The sequence below is a fragment of the Cryptomeria japonica genome, chromosome 2, assembly GCF_030272615.1.
Source record: "Cryptomeria japonica chromosome 2, Sugi_1.0, whole genome shotgun sequence".
Lineage (NCBI taxonomy): Eukaryota > Viridiplantae > Streptophyta > Pinopsida > Cupressales > Cupressaceae > Cryptomeria > Cryptomeria japonica.
Window position 1 is genome coordinate 351,759,421 of NC_081406.1, and position 20,484 is coordinate 351,779,904.

The 20,484-nt window shown below is 34.3% G+C and overlaps 1 protein-coding gene across 5 annotated transcripts in view; it reads right to left on the reverse strand.

Annotated features, from left to right (window-relative positions):
- Positions 1 to 20,484, reverse strand: part of LOC131065246 (vacuolar cation/proton exchanger 3) — a 157,350-nt gene that overhangs the window by 85,119 nt on the left and 51,747 nt on the right. For all 5 annotated transcript variants that reach the window (XM_057999714.2, XM_057999713.2, XM_057999711.2 and 2 more), the window contains 2 exons: positions 12,641 to 12,837; positions 12,331 to 12,543 (listed from right to left, as the gene is read on the reverse strand). In XM_057999714.2, the coding sequence (XP_057855697.1) occupies positions 12,331 to 12,543; positions 12,641 to 12,837 (410 nt within the window). The remainder of the gene's footprint in view (positions 1 to 12,330; positions 12,544 to 12,640; positions 12,838 to 20,484) is intronic.

Consider the following 20,484-nt stretch of genomic DNA (forward strand, 5'->3'; position numbering starts at 1 on the left):
TAGATCGACAAGCGAAGGATCAGGAATTTGGACATGTACAATAGCATTAAGAAAGAAGAGGAACATCCAAGACAAACATTCCTAAGGAGCATATTAGCAACACAATCAAAACAAGCCCAAAAACCAAAATGATCCCTCCAACATCAAAATCTAATTTCTACAAACAAAAACTGCCAACATTTGCTGGTGACAGTTACAAAAACCCAATGGAATCTTGTAAAATATAAAAACAATTTGATCAGCAAATGGGAAAACAAACGAATGACATTGGTTGCAATCACTCCCAGCCAGAGGAGTGGCTACTGAATGATTAAACAATGCATATCCATCTGAAGTTGTCACAAAAAATTCAGCACTTGTCAAGGAAAACATGTGAGTGTTTGATCCAATAATAACAGGCTCAAAGAACTGCTTGAAAATCTGGAACAACAAATAAATAACAATTAAATAAAACATAAAAGATAAGAAAAAACAGAGAAACTACACCACAAAAAAACATGATGTTTGAAATAGTGATGATTTACTAAAGGGATTATATACTCGTTGTGGAAAATAGCATAGAACTATATACTCGTTGTGGGATTATAGTACCACCCTCACCTTATAAAGATGTGTGCAATAGAAACATGGATATTGAAAGTGAAAACACAACACCCTCATGCTCGAACCAAGACCAGCATGCTCTCAGATAAGACATGGCATATGCTATATATGAACTCAAATAAGATATTGAGAAAGAAGGCAAGCACCCTTTGTGTACTAAATTCAAATGATAAGTCACACTAATGCCAATTTCCCAAAGACTGTTTTCATAGTGTTGCCAACTGATAGGGCATCTACTCAAGGACAATACATAATTTGAAGAACAAGAGTGTAAAAGGATTCTTCATGTAAGGGAATCAATCCACGCTGCCTACTACACCTCAAAAGCTACAAATCGATCAAAGCAATAAAGGTGCATCTTCTAGTGGTTAGCCGATCATAGAAACAATAATATACTAAAACGTATGAGCAGTGGATGTGGTATCAGATTTGATGACCCCAAATGTTGACCATCAAATTTTGCAAGAGATTGTCCCACAAACCAGAGCAATATTGGACCTCTCTATAAAGGGTGTGGACCTGAGGATCATAACAATACCAACTATCATAAACATGCATCTAGAGTGGATATCAACATGATAGATGTAGCCAAGCATGGAGAAGCAATGGCTATTACTACAAACCAATAGGGGGCCACTTACCTGTACCTTAATATAGAGAAGGAGAAATTATTGGAAGCAAGAGCCAAAGACAAACACTCTCATGAACAAGAAAGAACAATGACATACCAACAAGAGTCCAATAAAGCTGCAAGGTAAATCCTCTAAGCTAAGGTAATTTCCCCACACTAGACAATAATCGGGGCATAGAGCCTGCTACAACACATCTAGTATCACATGGTGAGGAGACCACAACTAAACACATCAAAATGTTGGTTGAGCATCTATTGTTAAGAGATCAAGTTATTGATCCCACACTCTTGTCAAGAATCTAGCTTGAAAATCAACAGGAGTGCACATGAAGATACTTTAAATAAGTTTTAAAAAAACATCCTTGATGACAGAGAAAGAAAATACAATGATGTGCAGATTAGAATCTAATAAAGCTACAAGGCAACTCCCCCAAACTACAACACATCTAACATCACATAATGAGAAGACCATGACTCAGCACGTCGTAGAGTTAATTGAGCTTCCATTGCTAGGAGACCAAGTTTATGAATCCCATACTCTTGTCATGAATCTAACTCAAAAATCAACAGGAGTGTAAATGGAGATACTCTAGAATAAATTATTAAAAACCATCCTTGATGGCAGAAAAAGAAAATATGATGATGTGCAGACTAGAATCTAATAAGTTAAAAGAAAAGTCCTCCAACCTACAACACCCATGAAGATGCTAAATCAATTGCAAAGTATTACAACCCAAGTATTCGATCAAATTCGTACCTAAAAATAGGGATGACGTGTTTGCCAAAAAGTTTTTTTTTCCTTGCGTTTTTTAGGGTTTTATCGAGTTTTTTTGATAAATACAGCGGCAAACGTAGCAAAGTTTATCATTTTTTCTACAGTCGGGGACGCATAAGTTCCAGTCGCCCGACCTTCGACCGCCATTGCAGCCCGACGTCACTAACCTTCGACCGTCGTTGTAGAAGCTCCGGAAGCTTCCGTCGAAGCTCGAGTTGTTGCCTCTGCCTCTACCGTCAGTCCGTCCTCCCGATCTACACAGGTAGGGTTCTCGTGTTTTTTTTTTTGTTTTTTTTAGGTTTCAATTTTTCAATGTTTCATATTACATAATAAATTTTCAGTCCATCCTCTCGACCTGCACAGGTAGGGTCCTCGTGTATTATAAGTTTTTTGTTTATAATGTTTATAATGTTTTTGAATAGATGATTGTCAGTAACCACACATAATAGGCTTCTCGTGTATTTATAATGTTTAATTTTTAGCTTTTAATTTAATACACACAATATAAATTATAAAATAATGTTGTTTAATATTATATAATTTATATTGATAGTTTTTATTATATTGTTTAATATTATATTATTTAATTTTAGTTTTTTATTTGTTTGGTAAAGTTCAAAAAATTAATATATTTTTATTTTTTATTTTTTTTAATGGTAGTGTAGTAATTTTATAAAGTTTAATAACCAAAAATAAAAACTACTATTTTTTTTTTGTTAAAAAATCAATATATTGAATTATTAATAAACGTTTTATTAAACTTTAGTATTTTTATTTTGAAATTTTGAAATAAATGTAATGTTTGTTTTGTTTTTTAATTTATAACTAAAAAATGTATTAAATTTTTGTTTTTATGATTATTAAACAAGAATAGTATTTATTTTAGTTTTTGAAAGGTGCATGCCGAATAAATTTTATACTCTGTTTTTAAGAGGTCATTTGTGAAATTGTTAAAACTTAAAAGTATTTCTATTTTGAAAGGTTAAAATAAATGTAGTATTTATTTTGTTTTTTAATTTTTCTTTCCAAACATGCAGATTTTCATTTAATGGCTCCTCCTAAATCAACTTCTGAGGCATGGAAGCATGTGACCCGAAATGGAACTCACATCAAATGTAACCTATGTGAGGGACCTATAATTGGAACTTTAACAAGCCTTAGGGACCACTTCCTTGCTAATACAGGGGGTCCAGGTGGAGGTGTTCAAGCATGTAAAGGTGCGACTCCAGAACTTAAAGCTATTCTAGAGAAAGAGTTGGTTGCTTCAATGGTAGGCAAAATGAAGAAGGCACAAAAGAAACAGAGAATTGAAGGAGATATATCTAGATTCACATCTATCATGTCTTCCTCTTCTGTGCAATCCAAACCGGTGAGCGTATCAAAAGAGACTGGAACACTGAACAACGTTTGGAAACCAGTACAGAAACAGCAGGTGGATGATGCGGTTGCATATTTGTTTTACACAAGTGCTATTCCATTCAATGTTGCGAGAAATCCACGTTTTCGTAATGCAGTTCACAAAATTGCAGAGTTTGGCAAAGGGTACACACCTCCAGGTACAGAGGCTATCAGGACAACTCTTTTGCAGAGGTCAAGTGACTAAGAAATTAGCTGATGTCAAAGCCACTTGGAAGGGAACAGGTTGCACTATATTGAGTGATGGATGATCAAATATGTGTCAAAGGCCATTGATTAATGTTTTGGTGTCTTGTCCTGAAGGTATTGTGTTTTTGAAAGTCATTGACGCCATGAACCACAAGAAAACTTCAGAGTATATTTTTCAAATATTAGAGGAAGCCATTCTTGAAGTAGGGGTGGAAAATGTGGTTCAAGTGGTAACTGATAGTGCAGCAAATTGTGTGGGAGTTGGGAGGCTGATTGTAGAGAAGTACCCACAGATATATTGGAGCCCATGTGCAGCCCATTGTCTCGATTTGTCGCTTCATGACTTGGCTGAATTCCCATGGGTAAATGAAGCTATTCATAGAGGGAGAGCAATTGCAAATTTCATACGGAATCATCGTCTCACATTGAGTATTTATAGGCAGCATGCATCAAAGGAATTGTTGAGGCCTTGTGAAACAAGATTTGCTTCATATTATATCACTTTGAAAAGAGTGGTTGAAGAAAAAGCAGCTTTGAGATCTGTTATTTGTTCCAATCGGTGGGAAAGTTTAGTGCTTTCTAAAGGCCCTAAGGGGAAGAACATAGAGCAAATCATCCTAAACAGCAATTTCTGGGAAAGTGCAGCAAAATTTTTGCTTGTATGTGAACCAATTGTTGACGTGCTTCGTATGGTTGATGGTGACACTCCTTGCCTTGGCATGCTTTATGAAAGCATGGACCGGTGTAAGGAATCTATTCAAAAAGCACTAAATAATGAAGAAGCAGAATATATGCAGATGGAAAATGATGCACACACCTTTACATGCAGCAGCTTGCTTTTTGGAGCCTAAGTTGTTTTCTATTGATAGAAGGGGTGATAATGAAATCATGGCAGGGCTTTACCAAGCCATTAGCAGGTATGTACCAGATCCAGAAATTGCAGCACTAATCAGAGATCAAAGTTGGCAATACAAGAGAGGAGAAAGGAAGTTTGGAGGGGCAGAAGCCAAATATGACTCACCACGTATGCCTGGATATAGATGGCGAATCGCTTATGGATCATCAACTCCTGAACTGCAAGAGTTTGCTATTCAAATTTTGAGTCAGGGAGCAAGTTCATCAGCTTGTGAGAGGAACTGGAGTTGCTTTGACCACATCCATTCCAAAAAGAGGAACAAATTGCTGACTTGAAAGTTGGGAGATCCTGTCTATGTTCGCAGCAATTTGAAATTGCTGATGAACAAATCAGCAAAGAACACTTCTTTAGAACAAACTCTTGAAGGCATAGCAATGCCAAATGCAGATGAGCCTAACTTAGCAGATGATGAACTAAGTAGTTATTTTAAAGTTCTAAAGTCTTTGATTGTTATTGTACCTTTTTGACAAAAGAACATCTTTGCAATCGTGAAAGCATATGTTTCCTATGGATTATATTTTATAAATGTGTCATCTTTTTGTAATGATTTCAAATCTATTTATCAATGTTAAACTATTTAGGCAATTTTATAGATATATTACATATATTTATTAAAAAAAATTAAAAATTACAAATGGCAAATTTAATTCGAATTTTATACATTTTGAATTTTTTCCTCATCGAACTTCATTCGAATTTCAAAGTTGTCGAACTTCGAATTCAAATTCGAACCTGGTGACTTAGGCTGCCACCTCAAAAAGAGGTGCATTCAATTTGTTCACTTCTGTTTCAACTTCTTTTTGTTGTCTTTTTTCATACTGTTCTGCCATTTCAAACTTTGAGGTTTCTTGCCAAGTATCTCCAAGTAATTAACATGTAGCTTTGAAATCTTGTACTTTACTTTGATACCACTCAAACATTGAGTCTATCTCCTCTACAGTTGTTGTCTCAGGATTAATTCATTCATCTTTTTGCAAGAACATGGATTCAGTAGGCTTTGGAATGGGAGTAATCGCAGGTCCATTATTTGCATTGGAGCTTTACTCTCTGCATGATGTTCTAGCCAGATTTGGATTTTGCTACTCTGAAGCTACAACTTTGTTCCAGTACCCCAATCATTCTATCTTAGCTCCTCTGAATTACCATTGTCATGTCTTGGAGAAGATCTGCTCTCTTTCGTTTTGTCGGAAATCTTAAAATTCCCTCCATGATTCACAAGCTAGCAGGTTCATAGCTCTGATATCACTGTGATGACATCTACTGATAGCACACAAAAAATATCCCTGAAAAACAATTGCAACCAGAGGACAAGGCCAAAACTATTCTAATCAACAGATATTTTTGTAATTTATTAAAGTTTCTTCAAAACAGTACACATGCAGATTGAAGTTTAATTAAACTAATACAGCTTATTGAACACACCAGCATGCAGAACTCAACAATACTGATATTTCTGACATCAGTCTAAATCAAGGTTACCAAGAGAAAGCAATTTTTTTATATAATTTAATAATTTTTAGAAAATATCATAACATAGAATATTGAAAACAAGTTAATCATTGTCATTTGAATCGAAACGTAAACTACACAATGTAAAGAGAGCCTGGTGAATATATTTTAAACATAAGTTAAAAATCCATTAGAACTTAGTTTAAAACCATACTCCATACTCCCAAATTCATGCCCCCATTGTCTAGGCTACGTTTTGCTTCAAATGACAATGCTGGTGAAACCTAAATGGCCATTCTTTGGGAAGTTGTAACCTATGTCACAAGGTTTGAGTTCGTGTTTGCCACCAATAAAATTCAAATGAAATTTGACAAGGAGAAAAATTTGGAAAAAAAAAATTAGTGATTAAATTTGCCTAATATAAATTTGAATTTTAAAAAATACAATTAATAAAAAAATTTTAAAAAACAAATATTATGTAAAATTTGCATACATTATAATAAATTAAAAAAAGGTAATACAAATATGTTTGAAATCATAAATTAAATATTATTAATATAAATAAAATATATATTAAATAATAAATGTACTATAATTAAAATTTAATTTAAATATTTTCACATATTAAAATTTTAATATTGAATAGATACAAATCATTTAAAACACAATTTATAAAAATATTAAATTTTAATTAAAATGAGCTTAAAGTAAAATTAGAAGCGAAACTTTCTGTTGGGAAATATTACAAAGAAAGGGGACTTCAAGAAGAGATCCATCGGAATTTCAAGAGTCGTCGCCCTATCACACATTGAAGAAATGTGTTGTGCCCTAGTTGTGAGTGGGAGAAAACCTGACCTCAAAAACCCTAATTTTTGGCAAGAGACTTAAGTTTTTACATGAGAGACTTCGCAAGACATCGGGATACGTCATCCGCCTAAACCATGCACATCCTTCCGACTCCAAAAACGTTTCGGGGACAGGAGACGCATCCCAAGGGTCCATAGACGCGTCTCTCGATAACTCTGGTCTAAATGCATGATTGTTGCTTAAGGGTTTCCATCCTCAAGAAGCCTAATCTTTGTGCCTAGAGGGTTTCATCTCCAAGCCATAGCTGCTAAAACACAACATCCAGCCTAAAAAAATAGATGATTTTTGTTTATAAATTTCTTAAGTGTGTCATGTTGATGTGTTTTTCATGACACCTCGAACACAGAATAAAATACTAAGTATTCTATCCTCTCTTGAACAAGGAAACCTTATATGCTAGACAATGTAATCAAATAAAATAACTTGAAGGTTTTTTTAGTCATGTCTTGACAATGCAAATTGATAGACTCAGTGTATATGGTGTGATAATGCTTGTAACACAAAGGGACTTACATTTATGAATCATAGCTGAAATGTGGAATCTAACTGACTTGGAAAACAAAAGACAAAAGGATGAAAGTTAGAAAAGTATAATCTAAACCTAAGGACAATGAAGATAAAGGATAGTGATTAGATAGATGGATTTCATGAATCAAGCCTTGCTTCGCTATGAGGAAACAACTACAAACAACTGATGCAATCTCCTAAGGTAATGAAGGATTTTCATATTGTAAACACCCATTCAAATACCCAATACTAGCGCAATCAAAATGAACATCCACAATCAAACTAGTGCTAAATTGGTTCAAACTAAACACAAAAATGCAATTTGCAATCAACAAATTCCAAATAGTATGAACCAGAATTCCATCAAGTATCTTCACATTTCTCCATTATAATCAATGAACTTCATCTAACTTTGAGAAGTAACAAGAAACCATGCAAGATGTTGAAACAACACATAAAGATCCACCATGCTTCAATGAAAATCACGAATTAATTCCACCATTTTCTTGGCAACAATCTCTAGCTTCCTCCTACTCTATTGCTAACTATCGATTAACTATTTATTAACCTTTACAGGTGAGAAGGTAATGCCTAATATAGACATCCCAAATACAATTGAATGGCCCAGATTGATTTAAGATCAATGGCCGATATTACATGATGAAACCTTAATTAGGGTTAGTTACAACTAACTCCATTTGAGCAATGAGAAAATTACAATGCCTAGGACACATGTCCCTCTTTGAATGTGGACCAATGAGAAATGAGGTTAGGTACTCCGAACAATATTCGATGTAGTGACACATGTCTAGTTTTTATCCTCGTAAGATTAGTCAGGTACATTGAACTTGGCCATGTCGATGTGGCATCTTCTGATTAGTCGATGAAGAATAGGTGCCACCTCAATGCGCATATCTTGTAGATCATCACAAAGAAGTTATTTCCTCTCGAGCAATATCTCTTGATACTCAACATTATCAATTGCTTGATGTGATGATTCATATTCCCAAATTGCATCATCTTTGATGATCAAGTTTCTAACTTTGCTCAACTCTTTTGAAACTATCAACTTGGGAGATGCATTCCTTGCTATTCATCTTCTTCTTCCATCGCCTTCTTGATGTCAATGCTTGATTTCATGTTTAGTCGTTGCAAGTGTATCCTCCATCCGCATTTACATTGTCCTTCTCTAATCATCAGTTATGCGTGATGTCCTTGGTCAGGATTACGTCCTTGTTGTATTGACCTTGATCTTGGATTTTCAAAGGAAATTCAAGATTGTTGTAGAATCTTCCATTTGCAATGTAACTCTTGTTGCAATTATGGATTGACCTTCTATTCAAGTGGTGAAGTCATTCTTCATGTTGTACTTGTTTCATTTGCTTTCTCCTTGCATGTTGGCATGTCCTTATTGTTGTGGTTGAAACACCTTCATTTGCATTGTGAAGTCCATACTTGATCTCCTTTCTTCCATCACTCGCCATTGCAATCATTCCTAACAAAAAGAAAAACAAAAATAAATTAGATTATAATCATATGCATATACAAGGCAAGCAAAAGGTTTATGATGAATGAAAGCTCAAGTCTTGCACTACTGATTCATGATGTCAAAACAGTATTACTAAGTCACACAAGATTGCTCCACAAATACTTCCTTTCAGTCTAGAAATAGCACTTTTACCCCTTGAAATTCTTATTTCAGATCTGGAAATGTTTAATATTCTTCTGTAAAAACTGATTTTAACCCCTCTCCAACTGCTCCCTTGTTGGTTTTGATCATCAACACTTTGCGCTCACAAATACTTCCTTTCAGTCTGGAAATAGCACGTTTACCCTTTGAAATTCTTATTTCAGATCTGGAAATGTTTAGTATTCTGCTGTAGAAACTAATTTTAACCCCTCTACAACTGCTCCCTTGTTGGCTTTGATCATCAACACTATACGCTCACAAATATTTGATTGGATTTATGTCTTGTGGCTGTAAGCCGCCTTCATAATGGCTGATGAAGTTTGATCTCCTCCTCTTTCACAGGTCTGCTCCTTATTTCTATTTTGAATGGATTAGAATTGAATGGCAAGAATGAACAAGCATCACCTTGCATTTATATGTATTGGGGAAGTGATTAGGTCGGCACTAGAAAGGGTTTGCAAATTTTAATTAATTTAAATGCTTTTAAAGATTTTACCATCATGCTCAAAGTCGGCCACCACCTTACTTCATGCCTCAAACCACTCCTCATGCCTTGCATGCAATCACCTTAGCCAACCTAGAAAGGCTTGCATTTGAATATTGCCATGTAATGTATAAAGTCGGACTTGAGGAGAGCCATGCAAGATTTCGGGTTTTTCAAGCTCCCATGCATCATTTCGAACTTCTCATGGTGTCATGTAAGAAATCGGAGCTTTCACTTTGCCGTGTACAAATTCATGATTCAGCATTTCTCATGTAAGAAATCGGAGTTTTGGTATCACCATGTAAAGAATTGAGATTCAAGCTTGCTTATGCATTAATTTTGGATGTTAAACTTCATCATTTCTCCGACTTATTTTGAAAATTTTAACTCCTCACTCAATGATTTCTTGAAAAGTATAAGGCATTCCCACAAGGGTTTTGAGGGTTTTGGGTCAATCTTGAATGAAATCAGGATTGGAGGCACGCTATGTAAGAAATTGGGGTTTAGGGGTCCTCATGAACAAAATCGGTTTTGTGCAGCACTCCTGTATGTATGGCGGGTTTGTGCAGAGCTCACACATTGTTTGAAAGTCACATTTTAGCACTGCCCATGTAATATTTCGGAATTTTTTCAAGTTCATGTATGATTTCAGGATTTTTAGGGTGTCATGCACTGTGTACACCGTATCTTTGCATTTTTATCCTCAAGTGGTCTTGCATAAACATTTTCAGGAATTTCAGATAATTGTGTATTTATTTCAATACAAATTTTGGGGTCATCTTTTATGCATTGCGCATAGTTATGCATTGCAATTTCGCGAAATTCCAGCCTTAATGTATTGATTTCATTGAAGCTCATGTATTTCAACCCTTATCCATGAAATTTTCGTTCATTGTAAAGGGTCATGCATTGCAATTTTCGCTCTTACACATATACAGATCTGATTGTGATGTTCATGCCTCTGCAAAATAGATCAGATCAGAATTTTGAGCATGTGTGCATTGCAAACATTTCAACAAAACGATACATACAACAGCCTCCTGATTCAAAATCAACACTTTCCCTTTGCACTATACCTCATGCGACCTAGACTAAGAATCCTCCCCACTTTGTCGTGGATTCGATTCATGTTTGCATTTTCGGAGGTGGCATCATCCCACGTAAGATTTTGGGATTTCTCCCTACTCATGTAAGATTTAGAAATATTGAGCACTTCATGTAAGATTTAGGGATTATACCTTTGTCATGTCAGATTGAGGGATTTTGAGCACTTCATGTAAGATGTAGGGATTTTGCAGTGCTCATGTATACTTGTCAGAATTTACAAGTACTCTCGTAATGAACAGCAAGGTTGCAAGCACTTACGTTTTGAAATCACCCTTACCTTCTCCACTCTCAACAAATGTTCAAATGCCATTCAGCTCACCCACCCTAACGACTTGATCATGATCATGTTCAACTCAAGCTTAACCCTTATCAAAATCTAACATTTGCAACACTCACGTTGAGGCGAGGCTTTGCAAGCAGCCCAACACTTAGGGGGAGCAAGCAATCTTGGACTTTACTATCAATATTCACTCCTCAACCTACCTCTATACTGTGATGAAACCAACCAAACTCCTCATTCAAAGCTCAAAGACTTACACTACTGCAAAGCTAACACTAAACTAACCAAAAAACCCTAACCTAGCCAGCAAAAAGACAGGTCCCCATTTCCAATGGGGCGATGTGTGAAAACATCACGACATGTCCCTTCTCCTCCGTCCAGTGTGTGGCATCCCTCAAATGTTGGCAGTAACTGGGCAACTTAATTCACAAACCTATCTATACAAACTAGGCAGTTGACTCGCAAATCAATCCGTCAAATTAAAGCAGTTCCAGACTACTACAGTCCACCTTAATTTCAGTCAGGTACGGTCCTAACTAATTGACCACATTTCTTCCTTATTCCAGTTCTAATTAACTGAAAGTAACTACAGTTACAACTATATCACTCCTATGTTGACAGACCAATCACTATCTAACTGCTGACAGAACACTCATACAGCGCTACAAATTAAAAGGGAAATTACACTATCATTAATGCCACATAAATTGACCAAGGAAATCTAGTTTCCATTTAAGGATTTATGTGACGAGTACCTCATGGTAATGCTCTTAATTAATCATATAGTATCCTGAAAAGTGAAAACCATTCTCTTCTATTTTTTTGATATAGCTAGCCACCTTTGAGATTAAATCAACAAAGGCAGTACAAGTAAACAAACAAATGGAACACAAAATAGTCGCATTCCCACTACTCTCTAGCTTGCCTACAAAATATTTTTCAGTTTTAAACATGGTTACCAGGTTAGTCCAAAAAATTGATTCGTTTGGGAGGTCAAAATAATTCAGAAACCTGGAATCAAATAAAATTGGTAAAATTTCTAGGAATTATAAGGCTAGACCAAATAGGTCAAATAAAGCAGGTCAAAAAAACTCATATCCAGCTGGATTTGATTCAAAAAATCCAAATTTGGTCAAGGATTTTGAGTGTTAAATGAAGCTATTTGTAGATTTAAAATATCACATTCAATTTTTGGACCAACTTTGCAAAACCAGTTGAAGCCATCAAAATCATCCATTCCTGTAAAGCAGCATATAGAAGTTTTTTCTCATGCTAGACTAATACCTGACTTTGCATGTGAGGTTGTGTGGGGTTCCATTTTATGAAAATTATAAGAGAACCGCAGACTGCCATCAGACTTAAACAGATATAGAGTTGAACTAGAGCAAGTATATGTAAAATAGATCAATAACCGACCTCATCTATGGGATCATAAAGATTTTTGTGACTCTTCAGCTGGAATACAAGGTAAAATGCATATGCCACAAGCATAATACAGCTGCTAAACCTAGAAAGGGCTAATTCAGATCGTCCAAAATGTCGTTCTGTGTGTGTAAAGTGTAGCACGGCTGGGAAAAGTAGGCCCATAACTGCCATCAATAGCAATCCTGAGTTGACAACAGCAGCAGCCTGTAGAAATAATATATGGTAAATCACTTTTATCCATTGCATGAAAAAAATGAACAAAAATTGTTCCAAAGATACTAAACTTGATCCTTCTGTTTACCTTATTAAAGCTTTGCTCTTTCTTGTGATGAACAATGCCACCCATGAGGAAGGCACATCCAAGCACAAGCAACATATTTGACAAGATAGAACCAAGTAATGACTGTTGCACTACACGAATCATTCCATTTTGAAGAGCATAAATAGAAATGATCATCTCTGTGGCATTTCCAAATGTAGCATTCAAGAGCCCTCCAACTGCAAAAGAGAAAAAATCAAGTTATATCCATATCAAGGAATGATAACACACATAATGTAGTCAACCAATACAGAAATATTAGAAAAGACTAAAATGTCAATAAGATAGGTTCAACTAAAATTTTGAAACTGCTCTACCCAACCAGCAAGAAAATCAAAAGCAGTGAAGTTGGTAGCAGCTGGCTTTAGCAGAGGATGGAAATGGAAACGAATACTAATCATAATATTCAACAAATTCCCAATTACAATACAATTTTAGAAAATTCAACTAATTGTTTCTGAAGCCAACTTAATTCCACAACCACTCCAAATAAGAGTGAAAGAAATGACTTTGGCGTACTAAGGAGTTATTCTCTATGATTTCAAAATATACACATCAATACCTTCATCTACTCACCAGCTACAGCCATAAATTTTCAATGTTCATGTATGTCTGAAAAATTACTCATAAATGAAACTTTCAAATTTGACCAAATTTAACTGTGAACTCAATGTTGTCTATGGGTTAGAATAATATATCTGATGCCTAAAGCAGGACTAAAGTCCTCAAACCACATAAGTATAGAATGGCATTGTGTTTACATATCTATAGAAACCCACTGTATTTACATATAAAAATGCAGACCGTACAATTCAATATATATTTTTCCATGTTTTTTTTCCCAATTTTGCTAAGATATGCATCCATTGGGCTAGGGAATAATGGAGGGAATGCATTAAACATATCCCTAGAATGTGGGAATTTCTTAGGGACTTCCCTTAGAATCCCCATGACATGAGGTGCAATAGAGCACATGTTAGACTGCCTGCCCCTCAAATAAGGCATATAAGGAATTAGCTCATTCTAGAATAACCCACTTTGCAACGAACTTTATCATGTTGCAATCTTTGCTTTGGTCAAAGGCTGCTTTGAAGCACACATTTGTTACTAAGAAGCGGTCTACATCAGCATATGCTAAGACCCATTGGATTTTTTATGAGCATAGCGTTTGGCTTCCGACAAAAGAGAAACTAGAGGTTAGATCATATTTGATATTTCCATTATATTTTTATTTATTTTCCATTCTATTTGTTTATTTTTGTTCACAATATTATTTTAATGTTTAATAAAAATTGCAGTACACAAAGCCTTTAGTTGTTCTCCTTCAAGTTGCTGATGGGGAGAAGCCACTATGGGTTGTATATATGAAGGCATGGGTAGGACCAAGGAGGCCATTAGATCCATTTATGATAAGGTTGAGTATAAATATTGTTCCATATGGGACATCATTGATCAACAATGGCAAGCATGGGTAGGACCGAGGAGGCCATTCGATCCATTTATGATAAGGTTGAGGATAAAATATTGTTCCATATGGGACATCATTGATCAACAATGGCACTTTCAGTTTCACAAGCCCATACAAGCAGCTGCCTATTTCCTAGATTTGGATTTGTGTGGGCTCTAAATCATCATAGAATGGATGGTACCCAATCCTCAACTAGAACCGAAGATAATATTTGAGATTGAGATCTATACAACTGCATGAGACATGTGCAAGACAAATTCAACAACATTGCAACCAGGCAAATCTATTCATGGCATTATTTAAGCTTAAAAATTTTAAGAAAAAAATCTCCTTTGATATATTAATGTTGAATTTGAAACGCAAAGTTGGACAATGAGATTATTTTTTCTCATTTCAAACACGTGGTGGGAAAAATTAGGTGATAAGGTACCAAATCTTCAAAGGATTGCAATTTATTTATTGAGCCAACTATGCAATGCTTCAAAATGCAAGCACAACTGGAGTATGCTTGAGCACATTTACTCCAAAAAGCGCAACAAAGTGTCAATCGAAAGGTTGAATGATCTTGTTTATGTTCATTACAACATTCATATTCATCGCAAACAAGTATTCAGCACAAACTTATCTCCCACCACTTTAGTGAAGGTTGTTCCATCACTTTAGTGATCCCCAAGGCTGCAGTTTACCTACCAAGAAATTTAAATTAGAATTTAATTACGTGTGGTTGAATATTCCAAATATGAGGATTGAAATAAAAAATAATGTTTGAATTAAATAAATACAAAAAACAAACAAAGAAGAAGATAAATAGATAAATGTGAATCTATTTATCAAAGTTGCACAGATACGGGCACAAATATGGATACAGCCGTTTTTCAAGACCCCTAGTATGGCTACGGCAAGATAGGACATTCCTAAAAAAATACATATATATATAACACAATTTTCTAAGTTATTCAAAGAGATTTTGATTACTTTGGAAGTAATATGGACACATAATTACTACATATTCCACAGTGCTTATATTAAAAAAAATATAATAATCAATATAGAATTCAAATACATTGATAGAATCACATGCTATCAAAAATAGCATCATTGTTCTCCTGAAATTGGAGTTCTAAATCATCAAGATTCTCTAAAGAGCTCGCATAGTTAGATTGGGTGTGACCAACAACTATACTCTCGAAACCAAACGAAGATGCACCAAAGGATCCTCCTACAGTGTCAAAATTCTCAACAATGGGATTGAGATGTGTCAATGCATTTATGGAGACATCGATATCGCTCATCTTAGGCTGTACATCCCAAAGTCTATTAGGTCCCTTCATGTAGTCCATGGACGAATGCAACAAGAGACAAAGATTGGAATGAACAATTCAAGGTCCTCTGATTTACTATTTGCCAACCTATTTCATTTCACTAAATGGATGAAGTCATATGAGTTCCAATTTCTCTCAAATGCAGAACTTGAAACCTATACAAAAATTCATAGTGCATGTCATACAAATGCAAAAAATCAAAAAATAAAATAAAATAAGTAACTTTAAATTGAAATATACTTCATATAACGTTAAACCTACGATAGAAGTTTGATAGCCAATTTTTGCAAATGCTTAGTCATTGCAACATGGAAATCCCATCATTTCACATGGTCCTTTTCGTTTTTATCTGTCATTGCATCAATGTCTACATAAGTTCCATCAGAGGAAGCAAAATTTCCAAACACATATTGAATCTCCACAGCAACTCTAAGATCTGTAAACATTTTTCAAGGCTTTTTTATATCTATCAACAACTTCAACATCCATATTTGGTATTGTCCTATGTGGTAGTGCCAACATGTCAATGTGGTAGTTCTTGGGGTTCAAAACATATGCCAAAAGTTGCCAAAGAGTTGTCATTTTATCCCACCTCTTCTTGATTACTTCAAATATGTGTTTGTTTAAAAATGCAGAGGGGCCTTGCTCTTTAGATATGATTGTCTCTAACTTGCTCTACCATTGTATCTATACAATCATTAATGTCACTCAACATTGGCTTATCTATGTCACAGCGACGGATGAGGTTGTATATTGATTCAGTGAAAGATAGCAAGTAGTCTACTTGATCCCACCAATAATCATCAAGAATGATTGTCCTGATATTACTATTTGAGATTGCCTCCAAACCACCCAAATATCACTAATCACCATACTTTTCAAGGCTTGCTTTACATCCGGAAGTCTTTTAAGAACAATATAATGCGTGGCAAAGTGAGTCTCAACCACCTACAATTAAAAAAATATATAAAATTTTACAAGTATAAAAAATATATAATATATGTTAAAATTATATATAAAAAATATACTTCAAAATTTAGAAAATTTACCTTCAACAACTCCAACTTAAAGAATTGTCTATAAATTGCTTGTGACATTGGATGATTAAAAATAACTTTTGAAATTCTTTTTTATTTTTCATAAATCTTGTCTATCAATTGGATTTTGCCATTTTTTTGTAACATTGAATTAAAAGAATGAGCTGCACAAGGAGTCCACCAAATGTTTGAATATTTTACCTCCACAACAAATGATAGAAACCCTAAGATTTAAATGACTCTCGAATCACCTGCAGTTGTATGTCAATAATGTATTTTTCTTTAGCCGAAAAGGTGGTACAAACTTTCTCATAACCTGGGATATTATATCCATTTGCTGCCTCCTCCATTGATCTAACCATCTTTTGCCAACATGTTGAGCACACTGCATTAAATGCAATTCCATTTGCATATAATAATGGGCAATATTTTGATAGGTATTCTCTCGATTATGTAGATTAAATGCTTTTTGAAGAGGTCCTAAATTGCACCTGTTTTATCTGTAGATGTCCCTGAAGTTGATTTTGGATGCAAAAGGGTTCTATTTAGACTTACGGTTGCCCTTTGTTTTGATGATTGAACAAGATTATCATCTCCACCTTGTTCTATTTGATATTTTGCAAAAAAAAATTGGAGACAACCCCTTCCCTAAACGACCATTAACATTTGGACCGAAAAATACAGCGCATACTTTCCATGTTATGTGGCAAAGCTGCCCAAAACCCTAGTATAGGAACCCTTATACCCTTTTAGACACTCATAACAATAATTATATCCATGATGATGCCATGATTATATCCTCAAATCCTACAATAATTAAAATTTTAATACTGAGCAGGATATCTCCTTGAGACCCAACAAATGGACCAGAGGTACTTTGAAGAGAAAGGCAGCTAGACCTCCTCCTGACTTTCAGAAGCTCAAGAAGACCACCAACACTATGATTGAGATTGAAAAAGAAATGAAACAGTCACTGAAATTGCTGGATTAAGTTTGGTTCATTCCTATGTTTGTACTGGTTCTTTGTTGGCTTTTCTATGTCTAGTTTTTACTGCTTGTTCCTGTTTTTGTCTTTTCGCTCTATCTGGTCTATGGCCCTTTGTTGTAATGTGGATTATGTTATATATGGGGCTGTTCAGTTTTTGTGATCTCTATTGGCTTAACTCCTTGTTAAGTCTAGAAAAATCTTTATTTTTGTTATAGGGTTTCGGGTCCCTTCAAAACCTGTTTTTGCCTTAATCAAAAACATTAATATTAATCATTTTAAATTTAATTTTACAAGAATATGCAAAATAAAAAATAAATCAAAATAACTTTAACATTTAAATTTAAATTAATTTGCAAATTAAATAAAATAAATATTTGTTACTTTAAAATTTAAATATAAAAATAATAATTTGAAACTAAAAGAAATATTTTCAGAATTATTTGTTTAAATCTTAATTTTTTTAAATTTGATTAGAAAAAAAAATCTATTACAAACAAATATAAACTATTAGTATATTATTTATGATTAAAATAAATAAATCCTAATTTGAATGCTAAAAAATACTATTGATCATTAAATTGAATGAATGTTTATTATAAATATAAATAAATATTATATTATTCAATCAAATGTTCACTAAAAATTTAAATGATTTAAAAAATACTATATAAATATATAAATCCAATGAGAGTTTATTATAAAGTTTATTAAATTCATTATTTTAAATGAATGTTTATTATAAATTTCAATAAATAATATATTAATCAATCAAATGTTTATTATAAATATTAAATAAATATATTAATCGAATGAAAGTTGCATACGTAAAGCAGCCACCATGGATTGCAGACTCTTCCAAAACTCAGAAGACTCGCAAGTCCCAAAGCTCGCCAAGTCCCATAGCCATGGACTCACAAGCCCACCTGACGAGTCCAGACACGGACTCGCCAAGTCTTGAGGATGGACTCATGCGAGTCCTGGAGTCAAACTCACGAGTCCCGACACAAGACTCTCACTTGTGAATATACACACCCAACAAACATAGAAATTGGTTTTTTTTTTCACTTCTTTTTGCACCTTCTTGTCCATTTCTTCAAATTTTGGCTCAAACCCGTCCATTTTTAATCATCCAAAAGGAAACAAATTCGGGGGCATAGCCCTTGCACCCCTTCTATCGTTGGGTTTTTCTCACATCTAACACTTTGTGCAGCTTATCATTGTTGTCCCTCAAACCTATTAGGGTCTCCACTACCAAACAGCCAACAAAATTTGATGTAATGGAGGAGGACGGAGAATATTTTGAAGATCAAGAAACAATTTATCATCATTTAGACACCGTAGCAGTAGCACCTTCTAGTTTGAGGTCTGAAAAATTGAGTTACATTAGGAGAGGATAGAGAAAGATGTAAATTGTATTTGGTTGTTTTTCTCATTTTTGAAATATCATTATGTGGATACATTTATAAACTTATGATGTTTTGTTATACATTTAAATTTGAAACTGTGTATGAAATTATGAAATTGAATGATGAGCTTTCAGATATCGAGTATTTGAAGATCATATAACATGTGTAATGTTTGAATTATGACAAATTGATAATCAAATTAGGCTCGTATCTCTAAAACATTTTTTTTTTTTTTTTTTTTGTAAAACTACAATTTTATTTTTTTTGTGCAGCTGAAAGGAAAAATGACATGAAAATTGCAAAGGAAAATGGCACCAAAAGGTCTACATGAAATTGTTGTACATTATATGTGATTAAGGTTTATTTATTATTAAAAACTATAGTGTTCTTTAGATTATTTTTAGACTTCACAATAAATCTCTGTACATTTAGGCCGTTTTTCTTAGAAACCGAATCTCTTTGAATCTAGTGCAGGTAAAAATAGTGCAATTTTTTGGAAACACGCAGGACGGTTTCCATGTCGTATCAGTGTCATATCCATACTGGATATGAAGGTAAATATACCAGGGGAGGGGGGTGGTGTATCCTACAACCCTGCTATTTATAGGAAGTTGGAGGAATGTTAATTAAAATATATGATATTAATTAAAAGGTAAAAGCAACTTTATTTAGAAGAAATAGAATAAAAAGGCATAATTAAAGATGAGTGCAAATCTATTTCTAGAAAATAAAGAATTATTAAGTGATCAATAATTAAATCATCTTACATATTTAACTGAAGATTCTTAGAGATAAAATAAATTTATTTATATTTTACATTGCCTCTCAAGTTCTAATGCTAAACTATCCATTCATATACTTCCCTAGACTCAACTTCCTCAAAACCCAAATACACAATTCAAGGTTAGTTATATATCTTTCTCCATATACTCCACAAAATTCTCTACCACCTTGTTCACATCTTCTCTTCCTCCCTTGATTTCCCTCTAATCCCTTTTCTCAATGAAATCGATGAGGATATCATTCACATAAACGACCAATTGATCAAATGCGCCTCACTACCTATAACAATGATATCATCCACATAAATGACCAATAAGATGATTTCATTGCTTATGCTTTTCACATACAGATTGGATCTAAAGGACTTCTTTGAAATCCTCATTAAACCAAATACTTATCAGTCTAAATGTATCGCACCCTATGTGCCATACAAAGCTTTTGTTAGTCGACATACCACTTTGATGCTACTTTCCTGCAACCTAAAAACGCTAAGGCTGATGCATGTACACTTCTTCCTCCAATTCACAATTGAGGAAGGCACTCTTGACATCCATTTGATGGACTTTCCAACCAAATTGTGCTTTCATGGCCAAAACTAATAGTCAATACCTTCTCTCTACAAAAACTTAGCCACCAACCGTGCTTTGTACTTGTCAAGTGTACCATCACCTTTATACTTGAATTTGTACACCCACTTGCAAGCAATGGATTTCTTCACTGGTGGAAGATGTTAAAGATTTCATAAGACTCTAATGTTCAATTTACATGGCCTTTTCCCATTCAGGTTTACCTTCAACTTCCTCAAACACCTATGGCTTGTAA